We start from the raw sequence: 19,204 nt of genomic DNA on the forward strand, positions 1-19,204 counted from the left end.
CCATCTCCCCAAAAGGCAACTTCTGAATGTGAGAAAGGGAAATAAAGCTCAGTATTTCAAGCCCAAGCACATACTTACATCATGGAGTGGAAAGGCAGCTGAATAAGTGTGAGAATTTAGCAGTCTTTCAATCCCAAACCTTTTCTTCCCATCTTCTATGCCAAAAGGACACCGTGAGAGAATATAATAAACCTATCAGGCATAAAGAGACTCACATTTCAGAACACTATGCTTTCCAAAATTCCACATGTGTTTTTCAATCACAACTTAACAATGTCTACTTTGTCTCAGATTGGATATGGGCTCTGATTAAGAAAAGAATCTTCACCTTTTTTATCTGGGGAAAGATACAGAGAGTGGGGTTGTGTGGAATTACAGGAATTTCAGCTCCTGGGCCTGAGAGCTCCCTATTTCCTTGGGAGAACAGGAATGGGTCATAACTTATTTTGCTTCTATCCCAAGCTCCTCTAGGAGTCCCTTGTGCCAGAATTCACACTACAGTGGCTTGGGGCTGTAGTCCAACATCACTGATACTAATGGTTCAGTTAGGGGAATACGGAATAGAATTGATGCTTGGCCAAGTTGTCTTGAATATTGTTCAAGTAATTATTCTAATGACTTCTTCAGGGTCTTTTCCTGATATCAGAATTTTTTAACTCAAGATTTTTATACCTCTGCAACTACTTTGCAACCATCTATATATTATTATCAGTTTTCTCCTCCATATAATTTGAGCTTTGGTGTTTACTGCTCTTGTATTTCTGTCAATTCAATCTCATCTGCTTTTTGTCTTTCAGGAACTTTGCAGAATTTCTGTTTTTCTGTTTGCTAAATGTGGCCTTTTTAGCACTGTTTAGGATATCTTTCTCTCCTTCCCTTTTAAATATTTTATTGTTTAAGGAATTGTTGATTGTAATCTTTGTCACTCGAATCATCATTATCTAATCTGGTTATTCATTTTAGGAGCAGTTCGATATTCTGTCTCAGCAAATAAAAGATAATTTATGCAAAGTAGTTTTAATTTTATAAATAATGTGGTATAAATATTAACTGTTTTACATACTGTGGATTATTTCCCCGGAAAAGATTTACCTAAAAGAAGTTTGTACTGGGGAGCTAATGAAGTGATAAATTTCACTCCTCCAGATATTAAGGCTTATTATAAAGTTATGGTAATAAATAGAGCATGGTATTGTCAAATAAAAACAAATCCAGACTTAAGAAAGACCTTATTATAAAGGATTATTGCAGGGGATGGGGAGCTATTACAACAGGGAAATCTAAGAACATCTGAAAAATCAGGCAGAAAAGGGCTTTTCTTTTGTAGGGAGAAGTAAACCAAATTCAGGAAGTATCTTTCTTTGTGTTAAGGAAGGGCTGTTTTACATGCCAATGTTGGATCAGTTTGAGGGTACATTAAAGTTTAGGGTCTTTGGGGCAATAAAGAAGTTCAGTTAACAATTGGTCAATTCACCTAACAAGTACTTTGTTTCAATGGATCAATGAGGATAAATAGTCCAGCTAACTTTTATTTATTCATTGATTTTTTGTCTTTTTAGGGCTGCACCCAAGGCACATGGAGGCTTCCAGGCTTGAATGGGAGCTGTAGCTGCCAGCCTATACACCACAGCCACACCAATACAGGATCCAAGTCTTGTCTGGGACCTACATGACAGCTCATGGCAACGTCAGATCCTTAACCCACTGAGCGAGGCCAGGTATTGAACCTTCATCCTCATGGATACTAGTCATGTTCATTACTGCTGAGACACGATGGGAACATCCCAGCTAAACTTCTATGAAACAAAGAACAGCAATGTGGAGGGCCTGGTCTAACCTTTATTACTAAAAAGTAATGACAAAAGAAAGAAACTGTAAGAGTATGTGTAGATCTAAAATATTACTCAACCACAGAAAAGAATTCAATTTTGTCATTCACGACATCATGGATGGACCTGGAGGGTATTATGCTTAGTAAAATAAGTCAGAGAAAGACAAACAAATACTCTACATTATCACTTATATGTGGAATCTAAAAAATAAAATATATAAATGAATATAACAATACAGAAACAGACTCACAAATATAGAGCACAAACTGGTGGTTACCAGTTGGGAGAGAGAGAGGAGAGGGGCAAGATAAGGGTAGGGAATAAGAGGTACAAACTACTATATATAAAATAAACAGGATACATGGATATATTGAACAGCACAAGGGAAATAGCCAACAATGTATGATAACTTTAAATGGAGTTTAATCTACAAAAATATTGAATCACTATGTTATACAAAAAAATAGTGCCTAGCACATAGTAAGTGCTGTTTAAGTATTTGCTGTTATTAGGAATACTAGTATTTTAAGGAATCTCAAAATTATTTTGCACATTTGCAGGGGTACTGGATTAAGTATGTACTTCTGAATATAATTACTTTAAGAATACAAGTCTGGGTATATGAGTTTGGTACATGTTAAAATATATCAATAAGAAAAAGAAAAGAAAGGAAGGAAGAAAGAAAAAATGAAGAAGAAAATAATGAAAATTAATGAACAAAACTTGTACAATTAACTAACCATAGCTAATTTAATCAATCAGATAAATGTTGAGTCAAAGAAGCCAGACTCAAAAGAATACATATGTTATGACTCCCTTTTTATAAAGTTTAAAAATAGGCTACACTAGGAGTTCCTGCTATGCCACAGTGGGTTAATGATCTGGCTCATCTCCGTGGCATTGCTGGTTTGATCCCTGGCCTGGCACAGTGGGCTAAGGATCCAGTGTTGCTGAAGCTGTGGTGCAGGTTACAGATGCGTCTCAGATTTGACCCCTGGCTGGGCAACTTCCATATGCTACTGGTGCAGCTGAAAAAAGGAAAAAAACAGAACAAACGTGAAAAACAAAAAACAAAAAAAACCAGGCTACACTAATATTTGCTGTTAAAAGTAAGAGGTGGCCTCTGCTGAGGACAGGAATAGTGACTGGGAGAAAACACTGGGGCTTCTGGAGGGCTATGAGGGTTTTCTCTTTTGATCTGACTGGTGATTACATGACTATGTGTATTTTGTGACTGAATTCAAATAGCCATATGCTGAAGTCTTATGGGCTTGTCTCTACTTATGCTATGCTACAGTTTAAAAAGAAAGAAAAAGAAAACAGGTAATTTTTAGTGCTGAGAAAGACATGTAGAAAACAGTATTCTCTTATGTTACACTCTAAATTAGTACATCTTTTTTGTAAAGAGTGATATATATATATATATACACATATATATGTGTGTGTTATATAATGTGCATGCCCTATTAAATCCAGAAATTTTCTATGTGGTACATATTTTTCAGAAAAATTTTACATATGTGCTGAAATACGTAAATACCGGGTTGTAAACAGCAGTAATGACTGCAGTATCAAAAAAGTTGGAAACAAATTCAACAGCTGTCACAAGTGGAGATGGTTTATAAATTTATGTTACATCTATAAATTAGATACTATGAAATATATACTGAGAGCATCAGATGTCACAATGATTGTAACGATGCTTTGAAAAGTATGAAACTCTATACAAATGTAAGATGCTCCTGCAAAACTATGCAATGTATACATACATGAACTATACAGTGTTCTGGATGAAGACAGGAAGGTCTTTTTCTACATCAGTCTTCCATATAACTTCCCAAAACAGCAAGAACAGTATTGCTCCAGTATGAAGGAGGGGAAATTGTTGTGTTTTAATGCTGAATTAGCCTAAGGTTTTGGCACTCATTACAAAGAACAAGTAAAGATAAATGAGTACTGATATTTTTATACCTGATTAAGTTCCTAACTTGGTCCTACAGGTTCTTTGACCTTTTGTAGCATTCAATGCAACAAGTATATCTGAAGTGTTTATAGTTTGTAGACTGCTTCACATACATCCTTTCATTTGCTTCTCCCAATGATGCCAGTCTTAATTACCATTCTCTCTGTTTTAAGATGTTATCCTACTTAGAAAGTAGAGTCATGAATTTAAACCAGGTCTTCAGATGCTATATCTAGAAAAATGATTATTTCAAAATCCTTCTTAGACACTTAATAATGCTGGACCTAAAGGGAATGAAGTGTTTTATTCCTCAGGGAAAGAGAGTAATTTCAAGGGAAAGAGTCTTGTGATTTTTAGAACCCTGGTGATTTCATTATTAGGTAACAGGTGGAAGGGGAAAGAGCAACAAAGAACCTGAATTTCTTTTCTTTAAAGTCAGATCAATAGTAATAATAGTAACACCTAACATTTATTGAACACTTAGTATATTCCAGCAACTATGCAAAGTCATTCACATTCTAACTCATTTAATTTTCAGAGTAACCTATGAGGTGGATATTATTCCTATCTTAACAGGAAGAAGCAATGGCATTGAACTGTGATTAGGAGAGAGGTTTTTAAAGGGAAAATTAAAGATCCCGGGACTACAAATGGAGAGGAAATACTATTATTCAAAATAATGAAAATGGTTTTAAATGAAAGGAAAAAGTTCTGATGTTTCTCAAATGCTATCTATTATGGCCAATAATAATAATAATCATAATCATAATAATGTTGCCTGCCACCAAGCCATTAGCCATGGCAGCTAGCCCCCAGTGGGGAATTCAGGACTGAGAAAAATAGGATATAGATCCCAGAGAGATAAGGTATGTATCGAAGGAATAATTTCAAAGATCCTAGATTTTTGCGTCTTTCCATATATACAAAAGCACTAAAATCATTAATTTAAAATATAGATATCTGGAGTTTTTTGGCCATGCCTGTAGCATGAAAGTTCTCAGGCCAGGGAGCAAACTTATACCACAGCAGTGACCCAAGCCAGATCCTTACCACACTGGGCCACAAGGGAACTCTGAGATATCTGGTTTTTGTGATTAGCAGCAATCTTTTGATGTTCCACTACATGTATTTTTTTCTAGCAAAAATTCCTATATATCCTGCCTCCTGCCTTACCTCTTTGGAGAAGTTCTTCAGAGCTATCTGAGAGGCTGTTTCTGGACTACAGTTGTCAGTAATATCTCAAATGAAACATAATTCTCCACTTTTAGGTTGTGCATTTTCTTTAGTCAACCCCACATATAAAGGAATGAAAACACTCATTTCCTTTTGGAATGACCGATATTTCTCCTACTGCTCAATGAACTTATAAGGCTAAACTCTACAATTATAAAACTATTTTACAAAGACCTTATAAAATCAAAGTCTTCTGGCTCTCAATTAAGTGCTTTCCCCAGTATTGCATGAGGCCTCTTTCTTTGCTGTGTCCACACAATCAACCATTCATTTTATGACAACAGTTTGAAAAAGAGGGAGGTTAACAGGTGTAAGAGGTCCATGTGGACTTTCAAACTTGACCAGTTCCACCAAATACTCATCAAACGTACACAAAAACACCCTTAGACAGAGTATCACACATGCACACGAATAAAAACACACACAGGCACACACCCCTTATATGAAGAGATGTGCCCTGAGGTCTTCTCTACCTACAATTCTGTTTCTTGCTGAGGATGGAAAGAAGCTTGACTCATTTTCAATGAGGAAGAGCTCCTGCCGATGTCTGGTGAACTGGGCAGTGAAATATTCGGGATGCGGATGCTTCACGTTCTTGGGGAGCTTCAGAGGCCCGAGCACACAGCTAAAAGGCAATCTCTGGACTCGGGGAATATCACTCTCCTTAATAGGCATTTTGATTCCCAACACTTCAGCATAAGTAACTAATACCTCCCAAGGGGCATGGATCTTCACAAAATAAGTTCTTCCGTCTTCAGAGTTCTGCATAAAAATGGAGGCAAAATAACTGGGAGATTTCCTCAGTTGATTAAAGAAAGAAAATTCTGTAAAATCTCAAACAAATTAAAAATGCCAAGGCATTTGTTTATTGAAAAATTTCAGCAAAACTTTTAGAAGAGCAAATGCTCAAAACAGTTACATATATTATACTTAATATACACATATGTATATGTATGTACGTGTGTGTGTGTGTGTGTGTCTGTGTGTGTGACATAGAGACAAAGAGAGAATTTTTTTTTTGTTTTGTCTTTTGTCTTTTTAGGGCCGCACCCACGGCATGTGGAGGTTTCCAGGCTAGGGGTCTACTTGGAGCTGTAGCTGCAGGCCTACGCCAGAGCCACAGCAATGCCAGAACCAAGCTGCGTCTGCGACCTACACCACAGCTCATGGCAATGCTGGATCCTTAACCCACTGAGCAAGGCCAAGGATCGAACCCGCAACCTCATGGTTCCCAGTCGGATTTGTTTCTGCTGTGCCATGATGGGAACTCCCGAGAATATTTTTTAGAGTATATTTCAGCAACATGGGTGGAACTAGAGACTCTCATACTGATTGAAGTAAGTCAGAAAGACAAAGACAAATACCATATGATATCACTTATAACTGGAATCTAATATATACACAAATGAAACTTTCCACAGAAAAGAAAATCATGGACTTGGAGAATAGACTTGTGTTTGCCAGGGAAGAGGGGGAGGGAGTGGGGTGGACTGGGAGCTTGGGGTTAATAGATGCAAACTATTGCCTTTGGAATGGATTAGCAATGAGATCCTGCTGTGTAGCACTGGGAACTATGTCAAGTCATTTATGATGGACCATGATAATGGGATAAAATAGAATCTATACATGTATGTGTAACTGGGTCACCATGCTGTACAATAGAAAAAAAAAACTGTATTGAGGAAGTAAGAATTAAAATAAAAAAACATAAAAAAATTAAAAAAATTTTTAAAAAGTATATTTCAGGGTCAATGTACACTAGCCTGAAAATCCAGAAACATATGGGGTTCTGGGCAAATTAAGTTTTTAGCAACTACCTATAAGCTCAGAGCTGTGCTGAGGGCATATGAGAAATACACACAAAGTGTAGGAGGTACTTACTTTCTCTCCTCAACTCAGCCTTCTCACCTGTATGGACAGGCTATACCAGAGTAAGAACTTGAAGTAATAAGGGTTCCATTACACCAAAGAACAACTAGGTTATAGTTAGAATATGTGGTAAAATGTATATTTACTAGTTCAGTCAAAAACAGGGATAAAAAGTAGAAAGTATTAATTTAGAACTAGAGAGTATTAGAGATCTATGGACAGGGTGGAATCAGAAATAGGTTTTTTTAAAGCTATTTTGAAGGAAATTCTAGAAAACCAATAAATGGTAGGAGGTTAAAAAAAAAAAATAAGAACTTGGCATATTCATGAGAGAAAAAGTGTCTTGGCTTAGAAAGCTGTGTTGCAAAATAGCCAGACTAACTAGTTACAGTGTCAGATTACAGTAAGCCTTCGAAACGAGACAGATAGGAAACAAAAACCATATCCTAGCGTTCCTGCTGTGGCACAGTGGGTTAAGAATCCAATCTGACTGCAGCAGCTTGGGTCACTGTGGAGGCTTAAGGTCAATCCCCAGCCTGGCGCAGTAGGTTAAGGATCCAGCATTGCTGTAGCTGTGGCATAGGTCACATCTATGGCACAGACTCGATCTCTGGCCTGAGAACTTCCATGTCCCAGGTGTGGCCATAAAACAACAAACAAACAAACAAACAAACAAACAAACATGACTTTACTTTCTCCGGATACTGAAGAGAATGATGTATGCTTATTTTTAAAGTATTCCACTCATCGTCTCAAATTGAGAGCACTGACCTACTTACTTGCCTGGAAGATCACTGGCCCTGCCAACCCCATGATATATGTCTGTGTTAAAAAAAGCTACTGTTTTGCTCCCAAATATAAAGCCTAGCCAGTCAAAGGCAGAGCAAGAGAAAACAATGTTTAAAACACCAAGATTCTGGCAGGGATGAACAACTCCACTTACCATTTTATCTTCAATTTCCAACTCAAGACCTGTTTTTCTGAGATTTTGTTCAAACTCTTTTCTTCTCATCTATGGAAAAAAACAAGTCAGTAGAATTATGGAAAACATTTTATTTGCCCAGTGATCAGCTGACTGTCACACAAGGACTGTGCCTCCAGATGGTGCCCTAGTTGTATACAAAAGTACCCTAGGTATTATCCCCATCTGAGTGCTGTGGACTGCATTTAAGCTGTGCTATAATTCACAATATAACTGTAAAAATCCAACATATCTAGGAATAATCTCCGAGGAATTAGCAGGACTTCAATAGGAAACAAACACAGAAAACTTTACCAGTTAACAGAAAAAAAAAAAAAAAACTTTGATAAACAGAGAGACATATCATATTCTTCCTAGTTGGGAAGAACTTATATTATAAAGACATCAGTAATTTTCAAATAAATGACACATTTAATGTAATTTTAAGCCAGAGTACCATCATGATATTTTGATCATGAAGAAGAGTTTCACTTAGAAAAAGCAAAATTAAATTTAATTATTTAAATGCAAATAACCGTTTCTTGTAGGCTTTAAAACAATGATCGATTATTGAAAAATCATTTGGCTTTATGATTTAAGTGAAAAATTATAACTGTGATTTAAGTGTGAAACATGGCAACTGAAATTTTAAAATGTTTAACTAAGACATAGGATACGTCTTCAAATGGATAAATCCACCTTGAGCAATTGTCAGTGAAGATCACTTTAACGTGATCTTTTTCTCCACTTCCAAAGTTTACTACATGTGAGAATATGTCCATGAACAGTTTTCTCCTTTCTTTGCCACCTTCCACAATTACCTTTCTCTTATGCTATCAAAGGCAGACTGAAAACTTCCAGGAAGCCAAAGCAAAGCAAAACAAAATGAAAAACAAGGGGAAGAGAAGAACCTTCCAAATATTGTTATCAACATTTAAAAAATGAATATCTCTTTTCATTGTAGTAACAAACTCTTCTGTAAGTTGTGTGGAGATCAAGAGAAGGTTTTAGTTCTTGCTTTTTAATATTTTCGAATATGGAAAAATTAACAACACATTTATTTGTTGAAAGAAATGATCCGGTAAAGAACAACACAAAATGTAATTCGGGAGAGAGAGGAAAGGATTGTAAAAGCAATCTCCCTAAATAGACATACAGAAAAGAGTTTGAATGTAACAAACCTGGCACTGCTGTCCTTAGAAAGGCCTGCTGACAAACTTGGTCCTGGCATCTGGGAACTCGGTTTGCAGGAGGGTTCCCACCATTCCCAGAACTACTAAGAGGGGTTCACTTCACCTCAGCTGTTTGTACAAACTATGTAGTTGATAACTAAATATATGCTTCCTGCCAGGACTATGACATGTTGGTTTATACTAGACAGAAGGTGACAAGGTGACCAGCCTCAACGAAATCTTATTGCACTGAGACTTTAATGAGCTTCTCTATTAGATATCACTTCCAATGTGATGTCACACATCCTCACTGCAAGAATTAAGTGCATCCTGTATGACTCCCCTGGGAGAGAACTCTTACAAACTTGCTCCTGGTTTCCTTTGGATTTTGCATGCTTCTTTTCCTTTTGCTGATTCTGCTTTGTACTATTTTGCTGTAATAAAACATAGCCATTGAGTATGGGCTATATGCTGTATTCTATGAGTGCTCTTAATGAATCAGCAACCTTAGGGTAGTCTTATTGATTCCTAAATAAGGGGCAAGAAGAAATGGGATCCAGGACACAAGCGGAGGTACTGGAATTAGATAGAAGAATAAATAAAATAGTTTTCCTATGGTGATAGGAAAAGAGGTAGATTATTCAGGTGAAGATGCTGGTAGATGGAAGGATGTGGTAATGGAAATTAAGAATTTCTCTTCCATTACATCAGTTCTCTCAGTAGAGTAGAAAAGTGTGGTCAGCTAAGCTTGAAAGTGGTCTGGGCATATTTGGGGTGTGAGAGAGGAAAAAGTTATGAAATAGTCATCAAGAAGAGTGGATAAAGTGAATAGAGAAGTAAAGTACGACTGCCAGACAGAGTTAAGGATGCAGCTGAGGTCCCTTGGCACAAGTACGAGGTAAAAACCAGTAAAAGAATTGTATTTCTTTCTTTCTGCATAGCCCTGGCGTAAAGCAGGTGGAGAGTTGGGTTTAACTAAAGCTGTTGTTCTGGCTACTACAACTGAGAGCAGGGTAAGCTGGATGGCATATGCAATAGAGTATAACCTACAGATATAAGATTTAAACTGAATAAGCATTAAAAAGAGCAGAAAGATAATGAGTAGCAGTAAAAAAAAAAAGGTAGTTAAGATAACTGTTATCTGATCTTGGTGCAGTTGAAGAAAGAAGAGTATTGTTCAAACAGACATGAGGGGTTAGTCAGATAGCTGGATACTTGGAATGAGATTACAAATATTTCTAGTTATTAGTAATGACACATTCTAGAATGAATTAGAGACTCAGATAATTGGAAAAGGGAGTTCAAGGAACAGAGGCTAGAATGTCAAAATGACCCTCTATGTATGCATTGAGATTATCAATGAATAAAAAAAGGCACACTGGTGAAGAGAGTGATAGTGAACCAGGAGCTAAAATTGTTGAGAAATGAAACAGAAGACCAGAGATTGATTAATGACAACAACAATGCAGGGTAGTGATAACTGTAGTGAAATTCAAAGTTCAGAGGTTTCAGGGCAACACGAGGGAGGGTGGACTGTAAGCAACAATACTGGACAAGGGGAGAGGGATTCATCTCTCTCCAGGAAAAGGGTCTGGAAAAACCAACACCACTTGAGAGGACTGGTGGGGAAGGTACCAAACCCTCATGAGGAGCCAGGTTTGCAGGGGACATTCAGAGAAGAGATGAAAATTATGACAGTGAATGAACTGTAGAGGCCTGGTGGAAGAGTTTCCAGGGAAAAGGTAAAAGAAATGGACAGAAATGACTATGTACTGGGTCTTATGGGGATTAAATCTATAGATTTTATTTTTATTTTGTATGACATTTATTTCATACGTATGTTAGTGTGTATTTATATGCTCACCCATATGAATTAATATATTAATCCATTTCAAATATCTAATATTTATTAAGCATCCATTATGCTTCAGTCACTATTCAAGGCATTTGAGTACATAGTAACGAACAAGATAAAAGTCCTTGGTTTTTTTTTAACTTAATTTATGGTGTTGGAGATTGCAGTTTTAAAAAATGAACATAGTAATGTAAGTTCAGAAAGAACATAATGTCAATGTTATTTCAGATAGAATGGATTAATGAAAGTTGAAAATTAACACAGAAGATAAATATTATATTCGGATGTACACCTCAAATTTTGAAGGTCACATTTATTTCTAACGTTATATATTTCTATATAAAAATATATCAGTCACTTGGGAGAAGAAGAAGTTATTGTGCAAAATGTCCAAAGAATAAAATTGACTTCATATATCTATTCTTGGGCTGCATATTGTGCAGTCTTCTCACTCAATTTCAGCTTTCAGTAACACTCTGAGGCCTCTGATTTTACAATATAATTCAGGGGAATCATCCCTGTCAAACTATAGACCATGCTTCTTTTTATTATTCCCATTTCTCTCATATAAGTACTTACCGCCTTCAGTTCTGCTTCTTTCTTTATGTCATCAACATAGGAAAGCACAAAATCAATCTGCCTGATCCCATCCCGGAAGAAGATAGAATCTTTGCTTTGTTCATCTTTTTTAAACTGCAGAGGACATGAAAGACACAACTTTAAATTATAGTTTAATTTTCAAATGGCAAAAACATAAAGGGGATTAGCTAAAATGTGGTTATCATCTACCTTTTTTTTCAGTCTGAAATGACAGAGGAAGACAACTAGAGTTTTCATCAATGCTTACTTTAGAAAGGGAAATTCCATGAAGGAGTTATATAGTAAACAATCAAGACTCAAGATGAAGCGAAGCATATCGACTACATGCACACACACACAAAATGCTGCAAATACGCAAAAATACAAAATGAATATATGTACACATTGATTCAAAAATGCACATTCAGAGAGAGATGACATCACCTTCATTAAACAACATACCAATTAATCCGGCAAATAATTCATGGTCACTCACTACTTTGGGAATATAATTAATTATAGACCAATTAATGAATCTCACTGCAAGAACATAAACTTATGATTAATGTTATACTATGTTTTCATGGAATCACTACTTTCTAACTCAACTTTTGAAGGGTTAAAATAAAATCAAGGTGCAGTTAAAAATTAGAAAGCAAGTTAGCTTGCCAGCTGGCTTCACTAAAAGTACTCTCATGCAAATCTCCTTTAAATATCAATTTCCTAAGTGAGCCAAAATCAATCCTTAGTTTATGTCTTCATTTTTTATGTCCGAACCCGTACCACATGGAAGTTCCTGGGCCAGGAATTGAATCCAAACCACAACTGCAACTTATGCCACAGCTGCAGAGACATCAGATCCTTTAGCCCACTCTGCTGGGCCAGGGATTGAGCCCATGCTTCTGCAATGACCCAAGCTGCTGCAGTTGGATTCTAAACCCACTGCACCCCATCAGGAACTCCTCAATCTTGTGTTTAAATTTGTGTTATCAATTCTCTCAATATAATGGCCAAACTTACAAATTCAACTTTCACATGTACAGTTTATTAAGTCCTCCTCTTTCAAAACTAAAAAAAAACCTAGAAAGCCACATAAAGAATGGAGTTCATGTTTGACTGATTTGGTCTTCTTCATAGTTTATATGTAATATGTAATATTTAATATAATATACAATAGCCTACATATAGCACCTAGAATGAACAAATAGATGATGCAGTGATATCAATGATCTCTCTAACCTGTGATGCAAAGTTATAACATAGACAACTTTGTAACTGCTCTAGCTAAGGTGTGAATGTAGAACTGGAGGTTTTTCATATTCATAACTGGTTTCATGTTAATTCATGAATTTCTTTTATGGTACACTACACTGTTTATAAATCAAATCAGGTCAGGCAGACCTGCCAAAAAAAGGATTGGATGTAGATCAGACAAGTAAGAATAAGACACAAATCTCATGTTTGATCTGTGGTCTATGAACAGAATAACTCTACTTTATATGAATGCATAACTGATACATCTCAGAAAGAACTAGTTCCCAATGCACAGGACGAAATGAGTGGAAAAGAGAACAAAGAAACAAAAAACATTTAGAGGGTCTAGAGATTAAAAATCAAAGTACACTAATGCAAATGTTACGTCAGAGTTCTTTGCACCCCAAAGAATGCATAATAATCTCTCTTTTCCTAAAAGAAAAGTTTAAAAATACTGAGAAAATTCAAATTGTTATCATGTTATGTCTTGACACAAGTCACTTAAAAAGTAAACAAGAAATTATTTGATCTCTTATAAATCATCGCAGTGTTAGCATATCTTATGAAATTCACCAACATTTTTAGAACTAACTGGGGAAGAAAAAAATACTAAGTAGACTAAATATAATCAAAGCAAAAAAATTAGGGGTAAGAAACAATAATCCTTTTGCTTTAATTTAGTGACAGTCACATTTTGCATTTTTTAAACAACATATATTTATAAGTGTTCATATTGTTCAAACAAGCTAAATCTAGGTCCCCAAAGAAAAGTTCTGGTGATAGAAGATGTGCCATTAGAAATTAATAAAAATTACACTCAGAGTTTTTGACTATTTGGGAATGAAGTAGCAAGAATAGTGAATCCAGTTATTCACTGAATGTTTAGTCAAATTGGTATATAACTCCCTTCTCTGGAAAGCCACAGGGTACCCAGGAAAATCCAAACTTCTGTCATTATGTCCTGCTCTAATATAAACAGTAAATTTTTAAAAAATACTGTGAAATCACTGGTAGCCTTGTAAATCGCCATGAGATATATATCTTAGGACTGTTAACAAAAACTGGTTGAAACTAAATAACTGGGGAAGAAAAACCTGGTAATTCATTACATATAACTGAATACTATTAAAACACAACATTCTTTCGTTTTGCTCTAGACAAGACATTGAGATCATTTTCCACAGAGTGTGGAAATGAGGCAAATATCTGCATGGCTTTTGAATTAGGTAGTTATTCTGAGGTTCATAAACCTAAATTATACTTTTTTTTTTTCTTTTTAGGGCCACACCTGCAGCATATGGAAGTTCCCAGGCTAGGGGTCAAGTAAGAGCTACAGCTGCTGGCCTAGGCCACAGCCACAGCAATGCAGGAGCCAAGTCTTTGTCTGCAACCTACACCACAGCTTACAGCAACACTGGATCCTTAACCCACTGAGCAAGGGCAGGCATCGAACCTGCATCCTCATGGATTGGGTTCATTATCACTGAGTCACAACGGGAACTCCCGAACCTAGATTCATGATGGAGGTTCATAAACCTCTGAAACTGTATGTAAATTGTATATGTGTATGGTGAATGTGTGCGTGTGTGTGTGGAGCTATATTTTTTAGGAAGAGCTTTCCAAAGCTTTAATCAGATCCCCCCAAATATTAAGAATAACCATTCTAAAAACTCAGGTGGCTGGGGAATAGGAATCAGTGACAAATTCCCCCATATCAATAGTATTCATTGCAGCAAAAAATGTCTCAGGCTAGCACTGCAGCCATTCAAAGCACAAGCAGCATCATTCAGCACTGGTTACCATAAGACGCCGCCTCAGGAACAAATTGTATCGCTTTGCAGACTGTGAAGTAATGGATAGAGAGTTATCAAATTCTGCCCAGGATTAGAGAAAAGATTCCCAAAACATAGGCAGGCAAACAAACAAACCCTCAGGATGATCACTCATGCAAATGTGCATGTGTGTGTGTAATACTTAAAACTGGAGGGTGGGAGAAGACAGCAAGAGGAAAAGAACAAAAATAAGAAGAAAATAATAAAGAATAAATGAAAGGGGAAAAAGGAGACTTCAAAGTACATTTCCCTAAATTCTTTTTTGTTTTTGTTTTTTAGTTTTTGTTGCATTATTTTTTTATTATAGTTGATTTACAGTGTTGTATCAATTAAATCAATTTACAATAACTATAAATAATACGTGTTTGTGGAATTAGGTTAAGGAAAGAGAATAATGAAGAAAAACATGAGAATAATGGAAATGTAAAGTAAAATAGGTATTCTATTAAGTATGCTTGTATACACCAGGCAAAGAAAGCAAAATTACTGCAGTTACACTGTGACCATGTATGGTACGGAAAGTTCACCCAATAGTATAAAATATTTCATTAATGAAAAGTATACTGAAATTATCATGTATGTGTGTAATTATATTTTTTAGGAAGAGGTTCCAAATCTTTAATCAGATTCAAAAAAGAATAAGATTCTCTCATTACCATTAAAACATTTCATTACCAATACCCTAGGGGAGGGAAAGGAAAGTCATTTAATTATCTAAATGTTGGGTTGTCTTCAGTCTTCAGTTACTATGACCATTATTTTTAAAATACCAAAGCAACGATCTAAAAACATCTGGGATATTCAATAATACTTGAAAGAAAAACAACCTACGGCAAAAAGGGCAAGTATTGTGAGTATTTTAAAGTATAACAAAATGGTAAATAATCTAATAAAATTATCAATAAAGAGTTTCAGTTCTTTTCATGCAGTTTTGCTTAAAGTGTTGTTTCTCTGGAACAGGCTACAGAGACCTGAGCAACTGGTGACTAAGCAGGGAAAATCCCTGCTCTGTAAACTGATGCACCTGCTACGTAAAGATCAGTTAATACTGCTGTTATTTAAAAACAACAGAAACAAGATGGAAGCATTTAATAAAGCATATTTTAAACTATCTTCTTCTACCAGGCTGAAATATTTCACCTCAGCACTTTGATTTCCTTGGGAATCTTCAAGATTCACAGGTTACTGTTTTTCTCAGATGTCATCTGAGAAATCACAGAATTGTGAAAGGAAATTAAAGAGTCTTATACTAAAGGGCTATACAGGGCCCCATTATGACTTTCATGGGCCCCTTCCTCTATTAAAAAATTTAATTGAAAAACAAAAACCAAGTAAATATAATATATATGATTATATTTGGTTTTGTTTTATATTCTGGTTTTAAAAGAAATTAAAATTAAAACATTTCTGTGGGCTCCAAAAAGTATCATGGGCCCTAGTAGGCACTGTGACTGCCATGTATAAAGAGTAAATTGGCCCTAGAGTTATGGGTTAGGTAAATACCACCACATTACAAGTGCTGAGATTGTTGTAATTTGTTAAAATTTGTTAATGGGCACATTTTATTGTACATAATGTATAAAAAAATAAAGATGATAATTTTAAAGAACGTTTTGTCATGAACACCTAGAAGGATAGACAGTGTATGGCTGAGACATGAAAGACTTCAACAGAACAGTTTTTGTTAGGAAAAAAAATTTAGACATGTAAATCTGTAGATGTTGTAACTGAGCAGGACCCTGTGGGGCCTTCCCAGAACAGACCCCACCTGTGTCCTCTGCCTGCCTTTTTGTCTATATAGAAACTTTAGTTAAACAATCAATTTAATCAGAGAAGTGAGAAAATACAGAGAAAAAGGAAAACAGTCAAAAAAGACAAAATAATACTAGTTTAGCCACTCAGCGAAATCAAGGACCTTTAGGTCTTGCTCAAGGATTATAGATAATATTCTGAACCATGCCCTTAGAGCTGTTCTATAGGTGGTGAAGCCCCCATCAGGTGGAAAAAGTTAACAGTATGCTGCCCACAGGCATGGAGACCCCAGACCAGTTGGAATAAGAAGGCTGATGAGGCAGACTCCCAATTACCTCTCCACCAACGAATCAGGAAAATGTCCAGAAACTGTTCCTTGAACACTGTAAGACCCCTTGCTACCTTCTCCAGGGGGTGGGGATACAGTCTTTGAGGCACTAGCGTGTCGTGTTCACTCTCTGCCTGGCAATTAAAGCTACTTCTGCTGTTTCCTCCAACTCTGCCTCTGTGTTTATATTCACCATCACAGTACATATGTAGCCCATATTTCAGCAACAATTTCTTTAGATATCCAAATGGACACGATAGAGAAAGCATTTGGATATTTTTTGTCTGAAGGTCAGGAGATATGTCTATATTAGAAACTTAAATTTAGGGTTACAACATATCAATGGCATTTAAAACTATGAGACTGAATAAGATCCTTTGGAGTCTGAATTAAATGTCTGAGTCCGGGAGCAATCATATCTAAGTATATACATAGATCAATTATAAATACTAAGCTATAGTCATACTAATTGCTTCTGATCTACTTATTCAGTGGTACCTTCTGGTCGGTTTGTGCCTATGCCATGAATGTCATTAAATATTTGGAATATCATCCTGAGGATAACAAGACCCACACCCCTTCAAAACTTGGTAGAGGCATGTTGGTTGTTATTCAGGCATGCTTTTAGTATGCCCTTCCAATTCCCATTTCTCCTTCTTTAAACACTAAGTACTTTTCAAATTATTTCTCCCAAACACAAATGGTACTCACTCAGAGACAGGTTCTTTCAGGTACAATTTTCTCCATTTTCCTCTATTCCATTTAATGGTTTTAGCATCCTTCTATACAAGCAATTTAGCTAGCCATTTGGGTACTCAATTGAATCCACTGTTGACTATTTTATATAAAATAAAATGTTCATTTATGTTAATTCTTCTGTATTTACAGAAATCATTAGCAGTGGAGTTCTATCATAATAATGATCATAATTTTTTTCCAAAAAGAACACATGTCCAGCGATATCTTGCTGGATATCTTTGGTCCTTTCTCTACCCCCTCTCTACCTTTCTTTTTTTCTTGGGAGGGTGACTAGTTATAGACATCAAAGAGCTCCTTTGACCTCTGGCTTCCCACAAATGATTGGAGGGAGGGAAAAGAGTGTACCTTCCTTTCTGAGGTTGGATTCAGGAAGTCTGTATCTCTCCCCTGTAGGTCACTGAGCCTCTCAAGAATGTCTTATTTAAGACTCTCTCCTGAGTTCTAATAACTGTTCCCTCCCTATTTCCTTCAGTTCTATGAATGATAATGGATTCATGGTTATTAGATCTTCTCCTGCACCCAATTTTTGTAAATTTTTTAAATTAAGCCTTCCTCAATTATCCTATTTTGAATATGCCTAATAGGACCTTGATTGATAAACAGAAGATTTTTCTTTTGTGATATTTCTGTAACATGAAAAGAAAATTTCCCTGAAGAAATGGCTGATTCTAGGACTGATATGGGAAAAGTATAAGATGAGATGAGCTTAGAGTATCCTGTAGTGCCAGAAAGTAAGAAAATGAAAAAAAAAGTCAATAGGGTTATATCAAAGGCACACACGGGTCAATCAAAAAAGCTCTTAATAATCAAAGCAAGGAGAATTTGAGCAACAAAGTAAATAACGTAGTATTGGGTTTATAGTGCAAAATATAAATGTCCATGAATTCATAACTGATATAAATAAATACATACATAAAACACGTAAATATATTGATGAATAAATAAATCACATCTGTCCTATAGAATTCCTTAAGGAGGTGGCGCATAATCTCCCTAATCCTTAAAGGTGGGCTGCACATTGTGATTTTTCTTCCAAAGACAGAATAAAAATGGAAAACTGATAGAAAAACTTCACAGTAGAGCAACCTGACAAATACCACTTTAAGCCAGGAAACCAAGGATAGCATCAAGAATAGTAAGTCACAATGACAGGATGTACCCCTCATATAATGTGATGAAAAGAGCCATTTTACTTCTATTGTCTTCCTCCCCAAAATACATTACCCTAGTCTATATGAAAAAGATATCAAGAAAGTCATAATTGAGGGACATTCTATAAAACACTTGACCAGTATTCCTCAGAACTGTGAAAGTCATCCAAAACAAGACAAGTCTAAGAAACCATCACAACCATGAAGAGCCTGAGGAGACATGACAACTAGATGCAAGTGGTACCCTAGATGGGATCTTGGAACAGAAAAATAAATTAGGGAAAACTAAGGAAATGTGAGTAAAATATGGACTTAGTTAATGTAATGTACTAATATTGGTTCATTATTTGCCACAAATATGCCATACTAATGCAAGATGCTAATAATGAGGGGAATGGATATAAGGTATAAGGAACTTTATGTATTAGATTCACAATAAATCTGTAAGCCTAAAAGTATACTAAAAAAAGTTGATTAAAAAATAAACTTATTGCTTAATTTTAACAATTTACTGTTTAACCAAAGACAATGTCATCATATAGAATGAAATAGCATAAATCACTTTAAAATCATTTGGAGTTTAAAATTTCAATTATTAGTATATGATATAACTGAAGAAATTATTTGCAACTTATATCACAGGCAAGGAGGCAATAATAAATAT

At 35.8% G+C, this 19,204-nt stretch overlaps 1 protein-coding gene across 4 annotated transcripts in view; it reads right to left on the reverse strand.

Annotated features, from left to right (window-relative positions):
- Window positions 1–19,204, reverse strand: part of ANO5 (anoctamin 5) — an 84,321-nt gene that overhangs the window by 44,146 nt on the left and 20,971 nt on the right. For 2 of the 4 annotated variants that reach the window (XM_005661072.4, XM_013994479.3), the window contains exons 4-8: window positions 14,519–14,560; window positions 11,465–11,578; window positions 7,841–7,909; window positions 5,506–5,790; window positions 79–192 (exon numbers count right to left, since the gene is read on the reverse strand). In XM_005661072.4, coding sequence (XP_005661129.3) covers window positions 79–192; window positions 5,506–5,790; window positions 7,841–7,909; window positions 11,465–11,578; window positions 14,519–14,560 — 624 coding nt within the window. The remainder of the gene's footprint in view (window positions 1–78; window positions 193–5,505; window positions 5,791–7,840; window positions 7,910–11,464; window positions 11,579–14,518; window positions 14,561–19,204) is intronic. The other 2 variants (XM_021083250.2, XM_085010093.1) reach the window with 1 other exon arrangement.

Source organism: Sus scrofa, chromosome 2 (assembly GCF_054392235.1).
Source record: "Sus scrofa isolate SSC_HxYL_T2T_F1_AM1 chromosome 2, Sscrofa_HxYL_maternal_Yorkshire_Landrace_v2.0, whole genome shotgun sequence".
Lineage (NCBI taxonomy): Eukaryota > Metazoa > Chordata > Mammalia > Artiodactyla > Suidae > Sus > Sus scrofa.